This window comes from Protomyctophum bolini (assembly GCF_963924005.1).
Source record: "Protomyctophum bolini genome assembly, chromosome: 22".
Classification (NCBI taxonomy): domain Eukaryota; kingdom Metazoa; phylum Chordata; class Actinopteri; order Myctophiformes; family Myctophidae; genus Protomyctophum; species Protomyctophum bolini.
In genome coordinates this window covers 11,739,121-11,759,743 of record NC_137883.1, presented here as the reverse complement: position 1 = coordinate 11,759,743, position 20,623 = coordinate 11,739,121, and the positions used below count along the sequence as shown (strand labels likewise).

Below are 20,623 nucleotides of genomic sequence, written 5' to 3'. Positions count from 1 at the left end.
TACACAGAGCATGTCTACAGTATATGATTTATTTTTGGACCAATGGAGCACCAGGCTGACCTGTTCGCCCTCACAAACACACTATTAAAAGCTGAAGCAGTGGCCCGTAGACGTCCGGGCACCTAAAGGCTGCTGATCCAGCTTGACAGCATGTTGCGGGTTCGAGTCCCGATCAATCCCCGACGACCTTTGCTGCGTGTCACTCCCCATCTCTCTCTCCCCATTTCCTGTCAGTCTACTATCTCTATCAAATAAAGGCAGAAAAAGCTCAGCAAAATATATAAAAAAGGTGAGGCAGTCGCACACTCGAAGCCTTGATGCAATGTGGATTTATAAAACAGAGAAAAAACTTTCTTCATACCCTGAAGAAAAAACGTTTTAAATTTTGTATAAATCCGTATTGCATCGACTATGAGTGTGCGACTGCTTAGTCTTTTAAACTCTTCATCGTGATCGGCATCTCCACAACATTTAGCATGCGCTCCTCCCTTTGTCTTAAAAGGGTGCATATCTTTGTTCCGACATACTAAACAGTCCGACACGCATTGGTCCGAGTCGTCTGACACATAAACATAACCCTAACCGCACGCAGAAGCCACGGGTGAGTCTTAACCGGACATGCATGAGTCTTCATTAACCGGCCAGGCGGCCATGCATGGGTCTTAACCTGCAACGCATGTCGGGGAGCCAAGGGTGATTCTTAACCGGCCATGCAAATCCTGTTACGTTTGACTGCTGACATAAGGCACTTGAGAATCAATGGGAATCAGTTCAACACACAAGAGAGCGAGACAATGCAACCTGTCCAGGCGAGGAGACTAGGCCCATGACAGCCACTCAATAACGCCACGGGGCTGTCTGTATAATCTCTCTGACACATCGTTCAGGGCCATTGCATTGAAAGATCCAGGGTTGGGATCCAGACAGGATGCAGGCCGAGCCTGCCATGGCTGCTCAACATAAGAGTTCAGAGAGGCAGGGCTGGTTGTCTGTGAGAACAGACTGGACAACAGTAGCAGATGCCAGGAGGAGATGGGACATCTACCTCAGCTGCTGTCCGCTGCTGTGTTTGTCCTTTGACAAACACAGTATACTAGTATCACATGCAGCATAGAGTAGACCTGTGGGGCGACTGTGGCTCAGGAGGTAGAGCAGGTCGTCCAATGATCCATGGGTCGGCGGTTCAAATCCCGGCTCCTCCTGTCTACAAGTGTCCTTGAGCAAGACACTGAACCCCAAATTGCTCCCGATGTGCTGGTTGGTACCTTGAATGGCTTCCGCCGCAATCGGTGTATGAATGTGTGTGTGAATGGGTGAATGTAATGCACTATGTAAAGCGCCTTGGATAAAGGCGCTATATAAATGCACCATTTACCATTTACCTTGAACGTAAAGGTTCAGTGCCATGCAAGCAAAACTCTACAGCCATCCAAATCACACACAATTGGCCAATTAAACCCAGAGGATTACTTCTTCAAACAAATCTCTCTCTTCTCTCACACTATCTGTCTTTTCTCTGTCACTCGCTTTGTTATGTTAACTCTTGTAGGAAATGTTCATAAAGTCAGTCAACTGAGAATGGAAAAGAGGGTTAGTCCAGGGAGAACAAAACTGAACAGAAGAAGAAAATGGTGAAACAGTACAACCGATAAAGAGAGCAGACGCATGAGAAAGACAGAAAGCTGGTAATAACTAAAAAAACAGAGACTTTGTAAATGTGAGGGACTGATACCAGTGGTGTAAAGTAACTAAATACATTTACTTGTAAGTACAACCCCCCCCCCCCCCCCCCCCCCACTACAATTATTTGAAAACTTTAGTTACTATGTAGATTTGGATTATTACAAAACATTACCCTCTTCAGCCCTACTGTATATACATTTTAAAATAGAAGATCTACAAGCTCACAATGCGTTGCGATGCGATGCATTGTGAGCTTGTTAGATCTGCAATTTCTGCATAATGAGTACTTTCTAATTTGGGTACTTTAAGTACATTTTGATACCTATACTTTTGTACTTTTACTCAAGTACATATTTAATTCTATACTTTTTCTTGTAAGAGAGTATTTCTACATTTCAGTATAGTAGTATAGTATAGTATACTGACAATATGATAATAATACTGATAATAATCACACTGGTAGTCAAATATTTTGGATTTGGCTGTTCGACAATGTAGGAATAACTAACATCAAAGAAAAAAAGATGAGAAAACAACAGTAATATATAACACCTTGAGATGCCTTTGTAAGTCTATTTGTGTGAGGTCCGTGGGGATAATGCTGTCATACTCAAAGAATGTTGTCCTGCCGATATAGGAAACCCCAAGGCATTACCGGTATCTACATTTGTGATGCTATTCTGGTCATATGGACACCATTACACCTCTATAGTAGTCTGAAAGCTCTCTTCTATGCAGCTGCAGTGACCTTCAGTGCCCTTTGTCAGAAACATGAAGAAAAAAAGATGGCATTTGGAGTAAACCTGCAGAAGGAATGCCGCTTTTTTCCATGCCCGGCTCCTATACTACTCTGCTATATATCTACCTCTCTCTTTCTACCCATAACAATGGGGTGCTTTCCCTTTTGTCCGCCCTGTAAAAAGGCTTTCTCCGCTTACTGTACAGTGCTTCACTCTCGTTCTGTCCATATCTGTCCATCTCTACGATAAAAGGTACAAATCATGGTCACGGCACAATGCTGTTCAGCACGAGGTGAAATCAGATCTCTCTCGGCCTTCCACCTCGGCCTTCTCTCTACAATATGTCTTCTCTCTCTCTCCATCTCTCTCTCTCCACATAATGGCATTCATCACCAGGTGAAAACCAGCTCTTACTCTGCACAGCGCAGTTACAAGGTATTAATCAGGGTCCTATCAGAAATCCGGGAGGAAATTGGCTTTTACTTTCACTGTCAAAGACTTGTGCGGATATGGCATGTATCCGTTAGGCTTATGGAAGTAAAGGCCATTTGCACAAAGCCAAATGCAATCAGTTTTGTAACACAGCCACTGTGGCTGTACGTGTTACATAACTGATTGCATTTGAGCCACATTTTGAGTCACACAGAACAGAAAAGAACTTTGCAGAAATGTACTGCCCTGCCCACTACTACAGGGCTATTCAACTAAATTGTTCAGGGGGCCACGTTGCTCTGCGTAGTGCAATAAACCGCCCCTGGTGTCAACGAGCATCAGCTTGGTGTCTCACACACACACACACACACACACACACACACACACACAGCCTACTGTACAAATATAAATGAATATCCGCCCTAGAACTTAACTGGCTGCAGTAATAATAGTAAAGTGAGTGCATACTGTACATTGTATGTGTGATGATGTATGGGGATACGGAAGTCACAGTGTGCACAGTTTAATGTCACTGTTTTGATTTACAGAGTCTTATGGCCAGGCCTGCTGGCTTGGGATAGCAACTGCCCCGGAGCCTGCTGGATCCAGACCAAATGCTCTGGTACTGTGTTTCCCAGCTGTGGTAACACAGTGAACAGTCCATTAATTGCGTGTCTGGGTTCCCCGATGAGCCTCTGTATCTCCTGGAGTACAGTCCACTGGGTGTGGCAAGGTTCTGCACGGCTGGCAAGCCGCTACGTTGATACTGTATATGTTGATATAAGTCAGCGGTTCCCAAAGTGTTCCAGGGGGTCCCCAGATAAATGATAGTTAGGAACCAAATGGACCCTTATGGGTCTGTAACTCTGAGAGCGGGTCCATTTGTACACTCTGAGTTAAATTAACATTGATTTTACAATATGAATTGGGGGTCCCAGAGCTAGAAATGACATTAAATGGGGGTCCGTAGGCTAATGCATGTCAAACTGGGGGTCCTGAGAATCGCTGCTAGAGCCGTACAAATCTTCTCTTATGGGGGTCCCTGGCATATCTCTTCAAATGGGGGTGCGTGGCCTAATTAGTGTCAATTTGGGGGTCCTTGACATGAAAAAGTTTTGAAACCCCTGATATAAGTTTCCAATTCATCTTCTATCAAGTACCAACTTTAGTCACATACATACAGGTGTGTGACAACGTGCAAATAAATACAAATACAAACAGTCACAGGTTTTGCACAGCAAGCACTACTTCGCCATTAACCTTAGGCTGGGCACTAATATATACATATACATACATTTAAATCATACAGTAGGGAACTAATCCGTACTGCATGACTTTGGCAATTGCATTCTCATTCTGTGTGACTTTGGCAATGACACGCTGTATGAATTTGCTAATGATATACTGTTTTACTAAATCAAACTGATTTAACTGATTCTTTTGACTGATGTTGTGGGCTATAGCGTAAACTTCAGTCAACATTGTTGATTAGAAAACATTGACCGTATACAGCTCAACACAACTTAAATGGCAAAGTGACCTTTCAACTCCATCCATGTCTGAAGGATATGCAGGGCACATCTATAGCAGTGCTGAGGTATGGCTATAGGAATCCGATCAGTAGATTACCATAGTAATCACATTATCTTGGTGCGCCAGGGGAAGTGAATCACATTGTCTCCTCTGTTCATGACATGTGGGAGTGTACTGTGAAAAATCTACTGGTACAACAGCATAGAGTGAGGGCGGGGCACGCTGGTAACCGACACAGACAAAGTGGTCTAATGAAGAACTGTGGAAACGGGGCAGAGGTTAGACCAGGGGAGTTCCCAGTCTGGCTACTGGTAAACACAGTCTGGAGGCAGGTGGAAGGATTATACATGTTGTACTTGTTAATGTCCTCTAAATTATAACTAAATAATAAGCGGAAAATAAATTCCAAATGCAGAGAGCGAGAGAGAGAGAGAGCTTGAGAAACCCAGACTTTGCTTTGTTTGCATCATTGTCACCAACTCTTTTCTAAGTATACAAAAGGAACCCACTGGATACTTGGTTTCATTTGTACACTCTCAGGGTTTAAGGATGAGGATTTTAGTATGTCGTCCTAGTATGTCGTCTGTGAAAACAGAAAAAACTTGTGACCATATTCTGGGCATGTCATAATAGGCAAACATTTGACGAGGTGAGCGTTCTTCAGCAAAAATAGCAGATCTACAAGCTCACAATGTGTCATGTTGCAACATGTTGTGAGCCTGTACATCGGCAATTTTCAGAAAAATAGGGTGCAACGTGAATAAAGGAGAGCAACAACAAACCTCTTGGGACCCTCGTCCACAAAGTAGGTATGGTTTAAATTGTTAAAGAGTTCACCTTAAGGGAAAAGGCTCGCTCAAATCAGGCAGTCTTTTAAAGGTTCAGGCGTGTGCTGGGTGCAGATTCAAAGAGAACATAGAAAGAGAATAAAATCCGCACTCAGTGTCAGAAATTCTGAAATTTGCCGAAACGCGATTGTCTGATTTGACTGCTGCTGTAGATCCTCACCATTATTAAACAAGACTCTTACTGAGTGGATTTTATTCTCGTTTTAAATTGTTAAAGCCCCTTAAAACTGGAATGTAGTGTATGGTAAATTTCTCCCATGAGAGTTATTTATTTATTTTTTAGCAAAATTTCAATTTTCAAAAAAGGGGAAAAAAATGTTAAACATAAAACATTTAATATGCATTTCAGAAAGAAACTCTTCATATTTCCCTTGTTTGTTACCGCAAACCTCCCCTATATTAGCATTTTGCCTGGCTTCTCTTAAGACGCCTCATAAAAGAAACAAATCACTCTCCCCGTTTCATTACCTTCACAAGCCACGTATACTTCCCAGAACATGACAATGATATGCACACACACACACACACACATGTACAGTATAGGGAGGAGTGTCCAAAAAAGAGGAAGGTATCTGGCATGGCTCAGGGGTTGATTTATCCTTGGGTAAAAGTACAAAGGCGCGCGCGCACACACACACACACACACACACACACAGACACAGACACAGACACACACACAGACACAGACACAGACACACACACACACACACACACACACACACACACACACACACACACACACACACACACACACACACACACACACACACAGAGTAGGAGTCAATGAAACTGTAAGTGCCAGGAAACCATTAGGTCTGGTATCAATCAATGCAGATGTTATGAGCACCATTTGATTACATATAAAAGTGTGATTTAATGTGTGTTTGGGGCATTGTGGTTATTACAGGCACCATTGGAAGGGTTATGAGCGGGCAAGACGGGTTATTCAAATGAGTTCTTTAATCTTGTGATGGGGCACAAAGACTCCCTTTAAGAAGAGCCATAGTTCAACTGCAGCTCAACTTTTGTCCCATTCTTATATATCCACTCTGAAATATACTAGCAGTGAAAATTTCTGTCTAAAAATAATCAAAATAACAGGCCATCTCAGCACAGCCAAGCTTATGTACAGTCAGTACTGTATAGTTATGTGCTATTCTCCTCAGGCAGAGCCTTATTAAAACCAACTTTCTTTGACGCCATTAGGCAATCAACTCGGCTTATGTTTGTGCACATTTTTCACCGGGACCGTTGAAGCTATTGCCCCTGAGCTATATAGTCACAATTACGACACAATCAACAGCGTGTCATCAGCGAACAATGATGTTGAACACGTCAAACTGTTAACTGAGTGGGTAATGGAGTGTTTACTGGTCAGGCCCTCTGCAAGGGCAACCTCTCCCCCCGGCATCTGGAATATTAGCCAAAGCAGCTGAGTGTTGCACAAACTCTACAAATGCTTAGAAGGCACAACTTCTTCTTCAGGGAAAAGGGATGCAGACTCATTCTTCAGAGAGAGTATTCCTGCTGCATTCTATTTGGTACTTATCCATTCCTCAGCAGCACTGGACAATTACCCAGTAAAAATGCTGTACAAAGCATCACTCCTGTCTTATCAAAGCCGGTGCAGCCGTACTGAGGAACAGAACGGGAATAATGATCAAATGAAAGTCTCTTCAGATACACAGGATTGGCCAGGCGAGCTGCTGGATTCGAGACCCATGTGTCATACAGTACTGAGGCAAGATGGGAATAATGAGCACCAAAGATTTGGTGTCTTTGTCAGCTCATAACCCATTATGGAGCCTTTAATTCGATGACATCCTTATCAAAATAAGACTTCATTCTAAGGCTCCCTTCAATTTTCACTGACAAATGCTGAGCTGTGTGGAAAAATGTTTTTATCGTAGCAATTAGCCAACTGAGAATGTGTTGCCAGTAAACATACTGTACACAAACACTGAAAATAGCATCTGTCTGCTGAAAAGACCTGTGTGGAATCGATAAAGTTAAGAATTGGCCATAAACAAGTGCAAAAAGAAGAAAGAGACCACCATATGGGGCAGCGGTGACCTATAGGGTTAGATGAGCGCACTTGTTGCCGAAAGGTTGCCGGTTCGATTCCCCCAGACGGGCAGGAAATATATGGGTTTTGAAGCGATTGGTCATCACTCACCCAACACCGCTGAAGTGCCCTTGAGCAAGGCACTGAACCCCCAACTGCTCCAGTGGAGCTACTTAGTGGCCAACAGTATAAGTTGTACTGGTCAGCTCCCAGGTTTTAATGTGTCTGTCGTGTGTTTCTATGTGCAGGGTGTTGCTGAAAATGAGCACTTAGTAGCTCAGCTACTACCCTGGGTAAATAAAGGGGAAAAATGAATACTGTCTGCTTACAATGTTATTATGTTACATCCTTAGAACTTTTCTTAGCCATGCAGAAGTTCTCCTGCATAAGCAAAGTGAAACAGGAGATGTTAGATGAGAAAGGGAGTGTTACAGTACATATGGGCAGAATGGAGACACAGCTTTGCCCTGCAGGCCAAATCCTTGTTTCCTACTTGGATACAGAACTCTCTACACCGTTCACTCTCTACAGGGCTCCTCCATAAGAGCTTCAATGGGTGCTATACAGTATGGGAGCCAGGCCCCCCTGAACAACAATAGACAATACCCAAGAATAATAGTTCATAGACAAAAACACAGTGCTGTATTATTTCTCTTGGTGCTGACAGAGGAGAAAACTGTTAAACCAGCCGGAGCATTGGGACAGAGTGGATTGGGCATCAAGGCCACTGTGGCCTCAGAGCACATCACTTGAAGGCCATACTACCACACTGATTGGGCATATTGGGAATGGCCTTCATGACCTCCATGAATTTCCTGACCTAGACTAATATCTTACTAATGATTTCAGTAGCTTGCAGCAATATGCCCTGATTCGCACTATCCTGCTCCAAGGTTTGTGTATGAGCATGTAAGAAAGGCTTCATTTACACTGTTGTACGATGGTGTCGGTGCCATGAGAATTACAGCTCTACACTAACCTTACTCCGCCAGATGGCGGCAGCAGTGAGTTCCTCCTCCTGTTCCAAACTGGTCCCTCTTGGGCAGAGACGATGTACTCCGATCAAATGCTGATCGGAGCGATATGCAGCTGTATGGGGCCGCTAGAGGCGGGATCAACGTGAGACTGATGACGTATTGAAGCGCTGCCACAGCGCAAATGTAAACACAACCTAACAAGACTACTGTACAACTCAAAATCATTATGGAGATATCAGATTTTTTTGGCCCACTCTCTTCTGGTTCATCGTTTTTGCTTGACAGAGACCAGATGCAGGCAGGAGGAGGGAACTTGTGAACTCAGTACTGCCGCAATCTGGCGGAGTCAGGTTAGCAATACACCGGCACGCAATGAAGATGAATTAGGCTTGAGCATTACAGTATGCGTGTAGTACACTACACTACACATCTATAAACGAAAAGACCACGAGCACTCACTTAAAAATATATATATTTTATTATTTGGCACGGGCAGCAAACAAACGCACGTCCCTGCCAGATAATAAATGTTCTTCATTCAAGTTTGTCTTTTTACATACAGGCCCTTCAGCAGTGTACAAATGCCACAGGACTGTTTAACAGCCGCAGCATTCATAATGCTAAAGCACTGACTAAATATCCTAAAAGGACATGGAGTGTTGGGTGTCTCTCTCACATTAATGTTAACAGGCTTTTCTCCAAAAACAAGTGCCACAGGTGCAACCCACGCTGCAAGTATAATGATACTGGTTGAATTGGCTGTTCCAACGTATCAGTTGTTGGCTTCGACACAACAACGCCATTAGGCAATCAACTCGGCTTATGTTTGTGCACATTTTACACCGGGACCGTTGAAGCCATTGCCCCTGAGCTATATAGTCACAATTACGACACATTCAACAGCGTGTCATCAGCGAACAATGACGACGTTGAACACGTCAAACTGTTAACTGAGCGGGTAATGGAGTGCTTACTGTCCGAAGCTGAAGCAAACACCGGTCTACTGTGTCAGGCCCTCTGCAAGGGCCACAGGTGCAACCCACGCTGCAAGTATAATGATACTGGTTGAATTGGCTGTTCCAACGTATCCGTTGTTGGCTTCGACACAACAACCAGTGTATTTAATTGTGAACATGTTTTTATCTGTTCACTGTTGCATATGAGATGTACCATTTACAGTACTGGCCTTGCAAACATCATTTCAATTGGGATATTATAATATATTGACCTTGTACTTTATGATTAAAACCTTCAGTCACATACAGTAACCAGTGTGTTGATGAGATGCATTACTCACTGACAATACACATAATTCTCAATGACAATATTTAGAGCAGGAGAACAGAAAAGTGGTCATGACACAAATTATATTCAACTGTTCAATTGTTGCGTGGATCATTGACATTTTATAATCCCACACTTTCAAGCAGGAAAAAAAAGGCTCCCGGGAAATTCTATTTCAAAATTTATTGACATTTTGCATTAGAAAGCAGCTCTGCTTTGGATTCTGTAGGAACCTTGACACAAAAAAAAATAGAAGGCCACACGTTGGAGCTGAGAGACGCCGAAAATGGATTTTAAAGTGAGCTGGCCAGGTGGAGAGGAAAGAGACAAATGGGAGAGAGGGAGAGAAGGAAGAGGGTGAATAACAAAGGGAAGGATTGGGGAGGAGAGAGAAATAAAATGAACAAAACAACGCAATCCTTCACAGAAGGATGGAATATAACCCCTCTGGCGTCGGCACAATTATGCCACGGCAGCTACGCAGCGAATAATGTCTCCCTCCGTCAACAATTTGGAGGAAATTTAAATCTTTCTTTTCAGACACGATGCGAGACACCTCTGTGGATCAATTCCATGCTTTGAAATTCCTGTGCCAAAGAAAAAGGACAATAGTGATATATATCACACTGTATCACATTCAACCCTGGTGACACAGAGGGATTTCTGTCAGGTACAAAGTCATATACTATACAGTAGTTCAAGAGCCCCTCGATCCACGCTTACAATGCTGGAGGTACATCCGTAACAAATGTGACTCACATGCGAATGGATCAAAGGAAGATGACACAACGCTAAGACAAACGGGGAGATGAAAGCTCAGAAAACATCCAGGCCAACTACAGCTCCAGGAGGGGGAGAATGCCACATGCTGATTGGCTGAAGGACATGGGGGGGGGGGGGGGGGGGGTGGCTTGACTTTGTCACCATGGTGAGGCAGAGAAGAGGGGACAGAGAAGCCAGGGACCCCTCCACCTGGTTGGGTGATAGATGGCCACGTTCCCTTCAGGATGTGGGGGGCTGGAAGGTCTTGGAGGTGGCGAGCATGGCCCGCACTTTAGCCATCAGATCCTGTTTAGAGAGAGAACGAGACAACGAGGGACATGGTCAGATGAGCAGAAGCAGGCACGTGAGAGAAGGGATTGTGGTTAGTCTATTTATATGTTTAAGCACCTTATTCTGTACGTCAGGTCTGTGATAAGTTCGGTCCAGCTTGGCCATGTGTATCAAGGTTGAACATCTTGTGTACAGGACAGGTACATAGGAGTACAACTTTTTGTTTGGCTTCCTTCAGATAATGCAGCAGCATACATGTAGATGTTTGTATTTCACGGGCGCTGCCATTACGCAATGTCCCACAGCTGTGGTGGGCCCTTTGATGTCCAATTAAGCCACTCTCTCTGCAGCCTTGAGCTGCAGAGATCATTTTTCTGTGATCCCTCAGGATTTTAACTATTTCTGTTATGCTTTTCTGGGCATAGAGGGTCAAAGTCGTACGATTAGTCACACACGTTGTCACAGTGAAATTTGTTCTCCACATTTGACCCATCTCTTGGAGCGGTGCGGCGCACTCGGGAATCATTCGTGCGGACCCATTGATGCTGAGTGCCAAGCAGGGAGGCATTGGGTTCCATTTTTACAGTCTTTGGTATGACCCGGCCGGGGATCGAACCCCCGCCGTCCCAGTTTCAGGGCGGAGACTCTAACCACAAGGCCACTGTCTAGTGGGGTCGGATCCAACTAGCGCTGGAAACCGACGCCGGATTCACCACCTCTGTGTCCACCTCCCCCCCAATGTTATACATTCACCACCTGTGCCCACCTCCCCCCCACTGTTGTACATTCACCACCTGTGCCCACCTCCCCCCCAATGCTGTACAGTCACCACCTCTGTGCCCACCTCCCCACCACTGCTGTACATTCACCACCTCCCCCCCAATGCTGTACAGTCACCACCTCTGTGCCCACCTCCCCCCCAATGCTGTACAGTCACCACCTCTGTGCCCACCTCCCCCCCAATGTTGTACAGTCACCACCTCTGTGCCCACCTCCCCCCCACTGCTGTACAGTCACCACCTCTGTGCCCACCTCCCCACCACTGCTGTACATTCACCACCTCCCCCCCACTGCTGTACAGTCACCACATCTGTGCCCACCTCCCCCCCACTGCTGTACAGTCACCACCTCTGTACCCACCTCCCCCCCACTGCTGTACAGTCACCACCTCTGTGCCCACCTCCCCCCACTGCTGTACAGTCACCACCTCTGTACCCACCTCCCCCCCACTGCTGTACAGTCACCACCTCTGTGCCCACCTCCCCCCCACTGCTGTACAGTCACCACCTCCCCCCCACTGCTGTACAGTCACCACATCTGTGCCCACCTCCCCCCCACTGCTGTACAGTCACCACCTCTGTACCCACCTCCCCCCCACTGCTGTACAGTCACCACCTCTGTGCCCACCTCCCCCCACTGCTGTACAGTCACCACCTCTGTACCCACCTCCCCCCCACTGCTGTACAGTCACCACCTCTGTGCCCACCTCCCCCCCACTGCTGTACAGTCACCACCTCTGTGCCCACCTCCCCCCCACTGCTGTACAGTCACCACCTCTGTGCCCACCTCCCCCCCACTGCTGTACAGTCACCACCTCCCCCCCACTGCTGTACAGTCACCACCTCCCCCCCACTGCTGTACAGTCACCACCTCCCCACCACTGCTGTACATTAGCATTGTGTAAAATCAGCTGTTTTGTGCTTTGTTACTTTCATCTCCTCCCAGAGATCTCCCAGGAGTTATGCCCTTAGACCAACTAATGATAAAGATAATGGAAAAACAGCAAAGACCTGGACCTGGCCTGGAAATAAAGTCATAAAAAATTAATAATAATAATCACATCTACTTTTGTGTGCACCACCCAAAGACAATGTTTTGAAGTTGCTTTATTCAATATTTAGATACCGGTATTTTATAATAATTTGATCAGACACAACCCACCTCCCTTTCAACTTCTTGTTACACTCAATGCAAACGCACTCCCCTGCTTCTGGTGACTGATATTATCCTTGTAATGAATGGGGAGACCTTCATTAAAAACAAAAGTTATGAGATTACAGTACTGAACATTATGAATATTGACACGGACGGTGTTATGCAACATTTTATAATTAGTTGCGCACCGCTGACTCACACCAAAAATAGCTGATAGTTGTGAGTTTGTAGATTGGCTATTTTTGGTCTGTGCCACCAGGTAGGTACAGTAAGTATAATCAAGCATTGCCACCTCTGGTGGCACATGGCTGCTCTGTTTTCTTCAACTGTTTTCAGATGAACAAAATAAAATGGGAGAGGTAGACATGAAAAGCAGCAGCATGAAAGATGGGGAAAAAATAGAACAAACAAAGGAAATCCTAAGAGATTTCAAAAAGGAACTAAGGAAGCCCGAAGACGTCTATCTGTAAGACACGAAAGACTTCAGAGAAAGTAAAGCTCAATTTGTACCAAAACACACAACGGTGTTGCTTGTCCATAAAAACAACTACAAGCTAACATGTGACGATGCGACATGTTGTTGAACACACCAAGGTTCAAGGTTATGTATTAGTGTGTCCCCGAAGGGCAATTGGTTTTACAGCAGGTCATAAGGCTTGAAACACATATAACATACATCAATCAAACCAAACTTATTGCTGCTGGTCGCAAGCGTGCGCTGCGCCCGGCCTACTTGCATCTTCAGAATGCGACTGCCCTCTTCAAGAGGCAAGCAGAACATACATGGATGGAACATAAATGAAGCATCGAGAGTGAGTGACTGGTGGAGATGAGGAGAATAAAGGTCAAGGGAAAGATGACCTTTATTCTCCTCATGCTGACTTCACCAGCTCTCTCAGGAGTATGAAATAAGGATACAACAGTTAAAGTAAGCAATTGTAATGAAATAATCATGCTGGGGAAAGAATAAAGGTCCCTGCACACAAGAGTGCATTTTTTGGATTTTTAGCTGTGTTTCTCCATCGGTTTTCCGAAAAACGTGTCTAGTGTGCAACCACCTTAAATCACTATAATATACAGTGTATACAGTATATCTCTGCTGTCAGGAAGAAACCACCCAACTGTTTTTCTGAAAATGAAAAAAATATATATTCTTTTCAGGAAATGAAGAAAACCTTATACAATATAATAAAAAAAGTAAAAAATTGAGTTATGTGTTTTCCTCTCGACAACAAAGATATACGGTATACCTCTTGATTATTTGATTCATTGAATAATAAATAATTGATAGTTGCAGTATTAGTAGTATGAACTATAGGTTCACTACAGGCTTTGAGTAGGCACAGAGCTTAGAAAAGCGATATATTATTATTATTACAGAGAGAGAAACACAAGGGTATTGGATAGAAACCGTAGAGTAGAGGTACAGTTTAGCAGAGGGTGGAGAGGAAGCAGATTGGAGTAATTCACAGATAGATGGGTAATAAAGAGGGTTCATTTGGCACTGGCACTGCAAGGGGTGGGTGGAATGAAAATTGGGTGAATTATTGATCATGAAGTGGCCGGTATGAAGCCAGTGTGTGGCAGAATAATGGTAATGCGTCAAGGAAGATATTTCCCGTCTGAGAAGAGCAAATAGCGACAACAGTAGAGCAACATTATTAGCGAGGCTCAATGGAGTGTTTCTACAGCAGAAAATGGATTGTGCCTATGAGGCATATTCACATTTTTATTGAATTTCAAACGACAGTTAGGTTTCCATGGCCGATTACATTATTGAGTGAACAAGAGATATAATGGGGTGAGCAAGTACAGTACAACATGGTTCTATCTGATTTATGCTCCATCATTTTTCAAAAATAAAGGCGCTAGAGTACCCAGCAGATACCGATTTTACTCTGAAAAGTCTTCCATTTCCCCCCAAAACCGGGAGGTATTTATAATTCCATTACAAGCTTGCGCTAATAAGTCTCATCTCCCTTTAGAAGTAGAGATGTCCCGATACCAGTATCGGAACACTGCCCGATATGCTCTTATTTGGTCATATCGGGATCGGCGAATATGCCAGTCTAACCACTGATTCGACACAGGGGTAAGGGTGACACTATGGCAGGTAAATAAAATGTTTGGGCATGTGGAGTAGGGGTGTCCAATCGACAACCGTTAGCCGTTTATTAATTTGTTTACCGACAACACTAACGGCTAATGGTTCACCGATAAAAAATATATTTTTTTTATTTTGAAGCGCCGAGAGCGGGCACCGCGGCCAAAGCACCAAGCACACACACACACACACACACAGACACCCCCTCTTTCCACCTTTACTGTCAGTGCAACCACGCATGTGCCGTGACTTACTTCCCCCAAAACAAAAACACCAAAGCAACTGCATGTAGTACTAGTGGACTGTGGAAGCAGGAGGGAAAAAGAAAAAAAGACGAAAACACACACAGCATTGCGCGCGCGCAGATCTGCCCTTCATGCAACGAACGTTGGTTCCTTAAACGGCAGATCTGTCGTTTTATGGATCATAGAACGAACGTACCGGTATGCTGTTAGCTTGTTGCTAACGGGACCCCCCCCCCCCTCTCTCTCTCTCTCTCTCTGACGTTCTCTCTTTCTCGCTCGCGCGCGTTAGAGAGACGCTCTCTCTAACACGTCTTTCTGTCTTTCTCTCTTTCTCTTTCTCTTTCACTTTCTTTCTCTCTCTCTCTCTCTCTCTCTCTCTCTCCCTCCCTCTAATCCTTCCTGATCGGTCCGCGATACATATGTGCGTATAGAAGACTGTAGCCTACGCACTAGTGCACTGATTGACAGCAGGCCACGTGTAAACGGTGTATTTGTCTATTTTTAATGCGCAAAACAGCGCTTTTTTTCCCTTAACGGCTAACGGTTAATTAGCCGACAAGTGCTGGCGGTAACCGGTTAATACAATCTTTCCTTTTGGCCATCCCTAATGTGGAGTTTGCTTTTGAGTTGCCCAAACTGTCTGCAAGTGCACGTTTGAGTGAGGAGTCTGCTATAAACACAACACAAGATATATAGCTAGATAGCTATAAACACAATACAAGACATCTGTCTCTAAACAAACACGATTTTAGCAATCCGGTTTTATCTATTATACAAGTGAAAAGGTGTACCCATACTCATTCTTCATGCTCTATCTCCGACCGAACCACACTTTCACCACACATCTCTATATGCAAAATAAATTCGCCACCCTCCCCGAACTGACATAGCCTATTTTTTAGCCCTTCAAGTTTCTTATTTACTCTGCAAATATTACTTTTATGAAAATCACGATCGAGCCAGCAGATAAACGGGTGCCACAACACGCCGAGAAACAAGGAATTTAACCACGCTACTTGCATACACTGCAACTCGCTTACAATTCGCAAACCTGGCAACACTGCCTGCCTCTTACGTCACCAGCTCTGTTCCTCCTGGCCTCCGTAGTCCGTCGCGCTCACAATCTGTCGCAGCCATCTTGCTTTTCTTTTGGATGGGCGAGTGGACATTTAATGCTAATAAATTAATTATAGGTCCAGCAAGCAAATCATGATGGTCTGATTGTGCTCAATAGGTCACAATAACATTCCGAAATTAGGTGTTGTGTTTTGTATGGCATTTTCCCCAGTAGTAGTTGCATATCTATCTCAGCTTTTGCCTGATAGCACACATGCTAACGTCAGCAGCCATAGCAACATACAGTGTGCGCAGACATAACATGAGTTGTTTACAACACAAACACACGGCCTTTTAACCACGCAATACACACAACAGCTCGGGAGTTATTAAACCGAACGTGGACGCTGTTTCAGTGTTACATTTGCTGCGCATATCGGAATAATTGTAACGGCATGCATGATAAATGTAACAACGCTAAAAAACACCATTAAACATATCGTTTTCAGCTTAAAGCTATTACATTTCATTGAAGCAACTCCTTAGCATTGTTTTCATACCATGGATGTGATAAGATAATGTATCAAACATAAGGGAAATATTAAATAGCATCGGGTGTACCAGTTTGGCCATTTCTTTTTTTTCAATGGGGCAATACATTGATTAAACAAACGTTTGATTGATTGAGTTGTACAACGTTATACAACCCTAAACTAATTTTAGAATACACTACACAATACAATACAATTTTAGAACATATTTTGCACGTTCCATTTTTTTACTCAGAGATCCCTTTAGCTACACATGTAATATTTCCAGGCAACGGACCTACACATGTCAGCTACCATAAACCACTTCAAGTTATTAGGACGAAATAACTGACAGGAGTGACGGTGCTGTGCTGTGAGTAAACTAATAGGGGAGAGCCGCCAAGGATGTAACATTTTGCACGTTTCATTCTTTTACTCAGAGATCCGTTTAGCTACACATGTAATATTTTCAGGCAACGGACCTACACATGTCAGCTACCATAAACCACTTCAAGTTATTTTTTTGATAAAACAGGTCGGGAGTTATTCAACCGAACGTGGACGCTGTTTCAGTGTTACATTTGCTGCGCATATCGGATCAATTGTAACGGCATGCATGATAAATGTAACAACGCTAAAAAACACCATTAAACATATCGTTCTCAGCTTAAAGCAATTACATTTCATTGAAGCAACTCCTTAGCATTGTTTTCATACCATGGATGTGATAAGAAAATGTATCAAACATAAGGGAAATATTAAATAGTATCGGGTGTACCAGTACCAGTTTGGCCATTTCTTTTTTTTCAATGGGGCAATACATTGATTAAACAAACGTTTGATTGATTGAGTTGTACAACGTTATACAACCCTAAACTAATTTCAGAATACACTACACGATACAATACCATTTCAGAACATATAATATTGGCCAATATGTCAAATATGTAAATATTACATATAATGGCATTGAATGGAAGCGGACCATTTGTAACACATGTTACAAATGACCCGCTTTTGCAAGTTTTCTTTGCAGTTGCTTACAGACCAGAATGAACGTGAATTCCGTCTAAACACGATGCAAACTAATGAAGAACATAAGCATGAACACATCCATGTGGATTTTTATTCACCAACACCAAAGACAAAAATTGTACCACACATATACTCCAGGTGTAAAATTAGACGCATTTTGAAGGTAAACACTTCAAACTTCAAACTCCTGGCCACGTAGAGTACGTTGCTGTACACATACTGACGCGATGGCGTCATGGTGGCGTTGACCAATCAAGATATAACGTCCATGTTACAACCGTGAAGCGTTACAACCTTGGCGGCTCTCCCCTACATTTGTTACTAACATTAGGTTGTGGCGAAGTAGACACGTGGCCAGCAGATACTGTGTTTTGGACAAACAGGCTAGGTATTGGTGTTGATTTGGGTCAACTGGACAAACAGCGTGGTGTTGTTTTGTGTCTGTGTTTGTGTTGGAGCGCCTCAGTGTGGCCGTACAGGTCATGTGCAACCTCTTCCACAGAGAGATGGAGACACTAAATCTCAGCTGGACAAACATGTTTGCATGCATGCATCGCTGCCTTGCATGCTGTGTGCTACTGTTGAGTCTGTCACTTACTTTGACTGATTTATGGCATTGTCTTTCTGTTAAAATCCAACTATGTTAATTTAAGAACTCTGGGCATATAGGTCATTGTTTATTCACTGTGCACACGTGTAGCCTATTGTATGTCAGACTGTATGTCTGTCCCACAGTCACAATCCTTTAGTACTTAGGCTGTGGAAATATTCAGGACAAAACAATGGTACATTTCCAATAACCCATTCGTTACTACATGTGGAGTCAACTCCCGCCATTTATTTCTTCCCATAGTGCGTGGCAAAGTCGCTCTGGGATGAGTGCGCGCGTAGCGCGCACGAAATTCTAGTACTGTACAATTAAAAAGGACCTAAAGACGTCTCCACGCGTCCTGGGCCAAGTTCTACGGGTGTAATTATAAAAGACGTCTGGGGACGTTTTGGGCAAAATAAGTGTTAACTATTTTCCACACTATACAATTACAGTACATTGACCCAGAGACCTTCCCTCTAGCGCCACCCTTTACTCTTTTTACACACACTCAGACAGACGTATGAACACGCTAATATAATTGTGTGCCACAGCGGCCCATAGTAGACGACACAGTCTGCAAGGCTTTGTATCATTGCAACATAGTATAAGCGATCACTTGATGTTGAAGGCATTATGTTTCAATTAGGACTAGAGCTTATAGAGTTATATATGCTGCCTGTTGCCTACTACTTGTCTAAAGTATCCACCTACCAAGTGGCTACTCCAGCGTACATGTCTCATCTGCCCAGTTTCACCAACCATCTCAGAAGCTTCATTCTTCTAACAAGGCTCTATATGTCAGCAACAGATGAGCATCATTAATCTAAACATCTTACGGCGACTCATTCATTAATTCATTTCCTTGGACTAGCTGCAGTGTCCACACTAATTCCCTTTCAACGTAGCCTTGCTTCAGGCCTGGCCTCAGTTCAACCAAGTATTTCTGTCTGTTGCCCTGAGCCGTAGCTAGTTGACTTGTCTCACACCTCATCTGGTTCTCATCACAGACAATGTCAGTCTTTTTTGATGGGGTTCACCGTGCTAGAGCTAGACTGCTGACATGAAAGGCGGAGAAAAGAGATTGGTACTCCTAAATTGGTTAGGTCAACTTGTCTGTCTCGGGCAGGAGTCTGTTGTGCATACGTAGCTTTGAAATGCTCGTCCGTCATCGTTGCAGGTGTGTGAGACAAGACGTGCAACTTCCCACGGGTTCAACATTATATTAGTCTTTACTTAGACTTGCCGTTTCATCGCCACACATTTGAAATCTGGGTTACCTTATCAGAAGAGGAAAGGTTCTGACACTAAAACAAACAGAAAACTCAAATATAGCTAATTTAATGAAGCTGGTTATATAAGCCTTCATATTGGAGATGATAGTCTCTAGGCACCTTCAAAGGGTCTAGAAATGGAACAAAAGTTAGTAGGAGTATAAATTGGTTAAATTAAACCTGTGACGTCCAAAACTTTGAAGGAAAGGCCAGCGATGATATGCTAGAAATGTTTTGCACCTTATTTCTAAACCTCATGTACATAATGTTACTGTATGTACATGAGGTTTGGATGGATACCCTAGAGAGAGTTACAGTACTCTATGTGTAAATAATGTACTGTAGATACCTTGTGTATTTTCTAATTGATTCCTTTTTTCCCCCCTTTGCCTTGCACCCCCCAATATTTATCTTCGTTGTCTTTCTGGAAACAATAAAAAACGATGGAGATTCCATAAAAAAATGAATTTGACGCAATGTTTTACACCTGTAAACCTGTGATGGGATGAATCAGATGAGTCTGATTCTGACGGGGAGGTTGAAAATATGGCAGGCGATGCTGGCTGCCCGCCTCATAATTTCACTGTGAACTATCAAAGGTTGCTACGTGAGAGAAAGGGTGAAAGCATTTGGCTCTTGTGCTCCATCGCTAAAACAATTAAAGCAACTAAGATGACCAGACTTCTCTCTGAAGTGTGGTGAGATTGGATTTCTCATCCAAGTGGACTGTTATTCAAAACAGTGGTTTAAATATGAAAGTAAGGCTGCAAAGGTTTCATAAAAGTATATTTGCATTTATGTTCCAGGACTATTGTTAAATTGTGAGTTTTAAATTACTCTCTGCCCTTTCCATGATCTAAAAAACTTAGTTTCTGTTGGTCTGGCTCTCTCATTTTTCTACTAACAGTCATGTCTCTAGCTCTCTCCCTCTCTCTGAGATGAAAGCCATTTTTATTCAACCATCACCACTTGGCTGTCATGTGTAGACCAGCACGGCTAACAGCAGAATAACGATGCATGGACACGTTCATACAAAAGCTGCCCAAAGACTAAATATGCACGCGACGACCACATGCACTCGGAGGTGGAAAAGGTGACCTTAGACCAGATATTAGCTGGTCTACAGCATGCAGATCAACTATACTGTACATAAAGCTATGCTAGCCCCACTGGGGTTCAATCCATGCTGATTGTAAATAGGATATAATATCCATATTTGCATTCTACTGGCACTAGACCA

At 43.6% G+C, this 20,623-nt stretch overlaps 1 protein-coding gene across 5 annotated transcripts in view; it reads right to left on the bottom strand.

The window, feature by feature from the left end:
• Positions 1-9,730: 9,730 nt before the first annotated feature.
• The window catches only part of sfswap (splicing factor SWAP), a 93,686-nt gene continuing 82,793 nt past the window's right edge, over positions 9,731-20,623 (bottom strand). For all 5 annotated transcript variants that reach the window (XM_080756272.1, XM_080756273.1, XM_080756274.1 and 2 more), the window contains one exon: positions 9,731-10,630. In XM_080756272.1, coding sequence (XP_080612398.1) covers positions 10,565-10,630 — 66 coding nt within the window. In that variant the 3' untranslated portion in view covers positions 9,731-10,564. The remainder of the gene's footprint in view (positions 10,631-20,623) is intronic.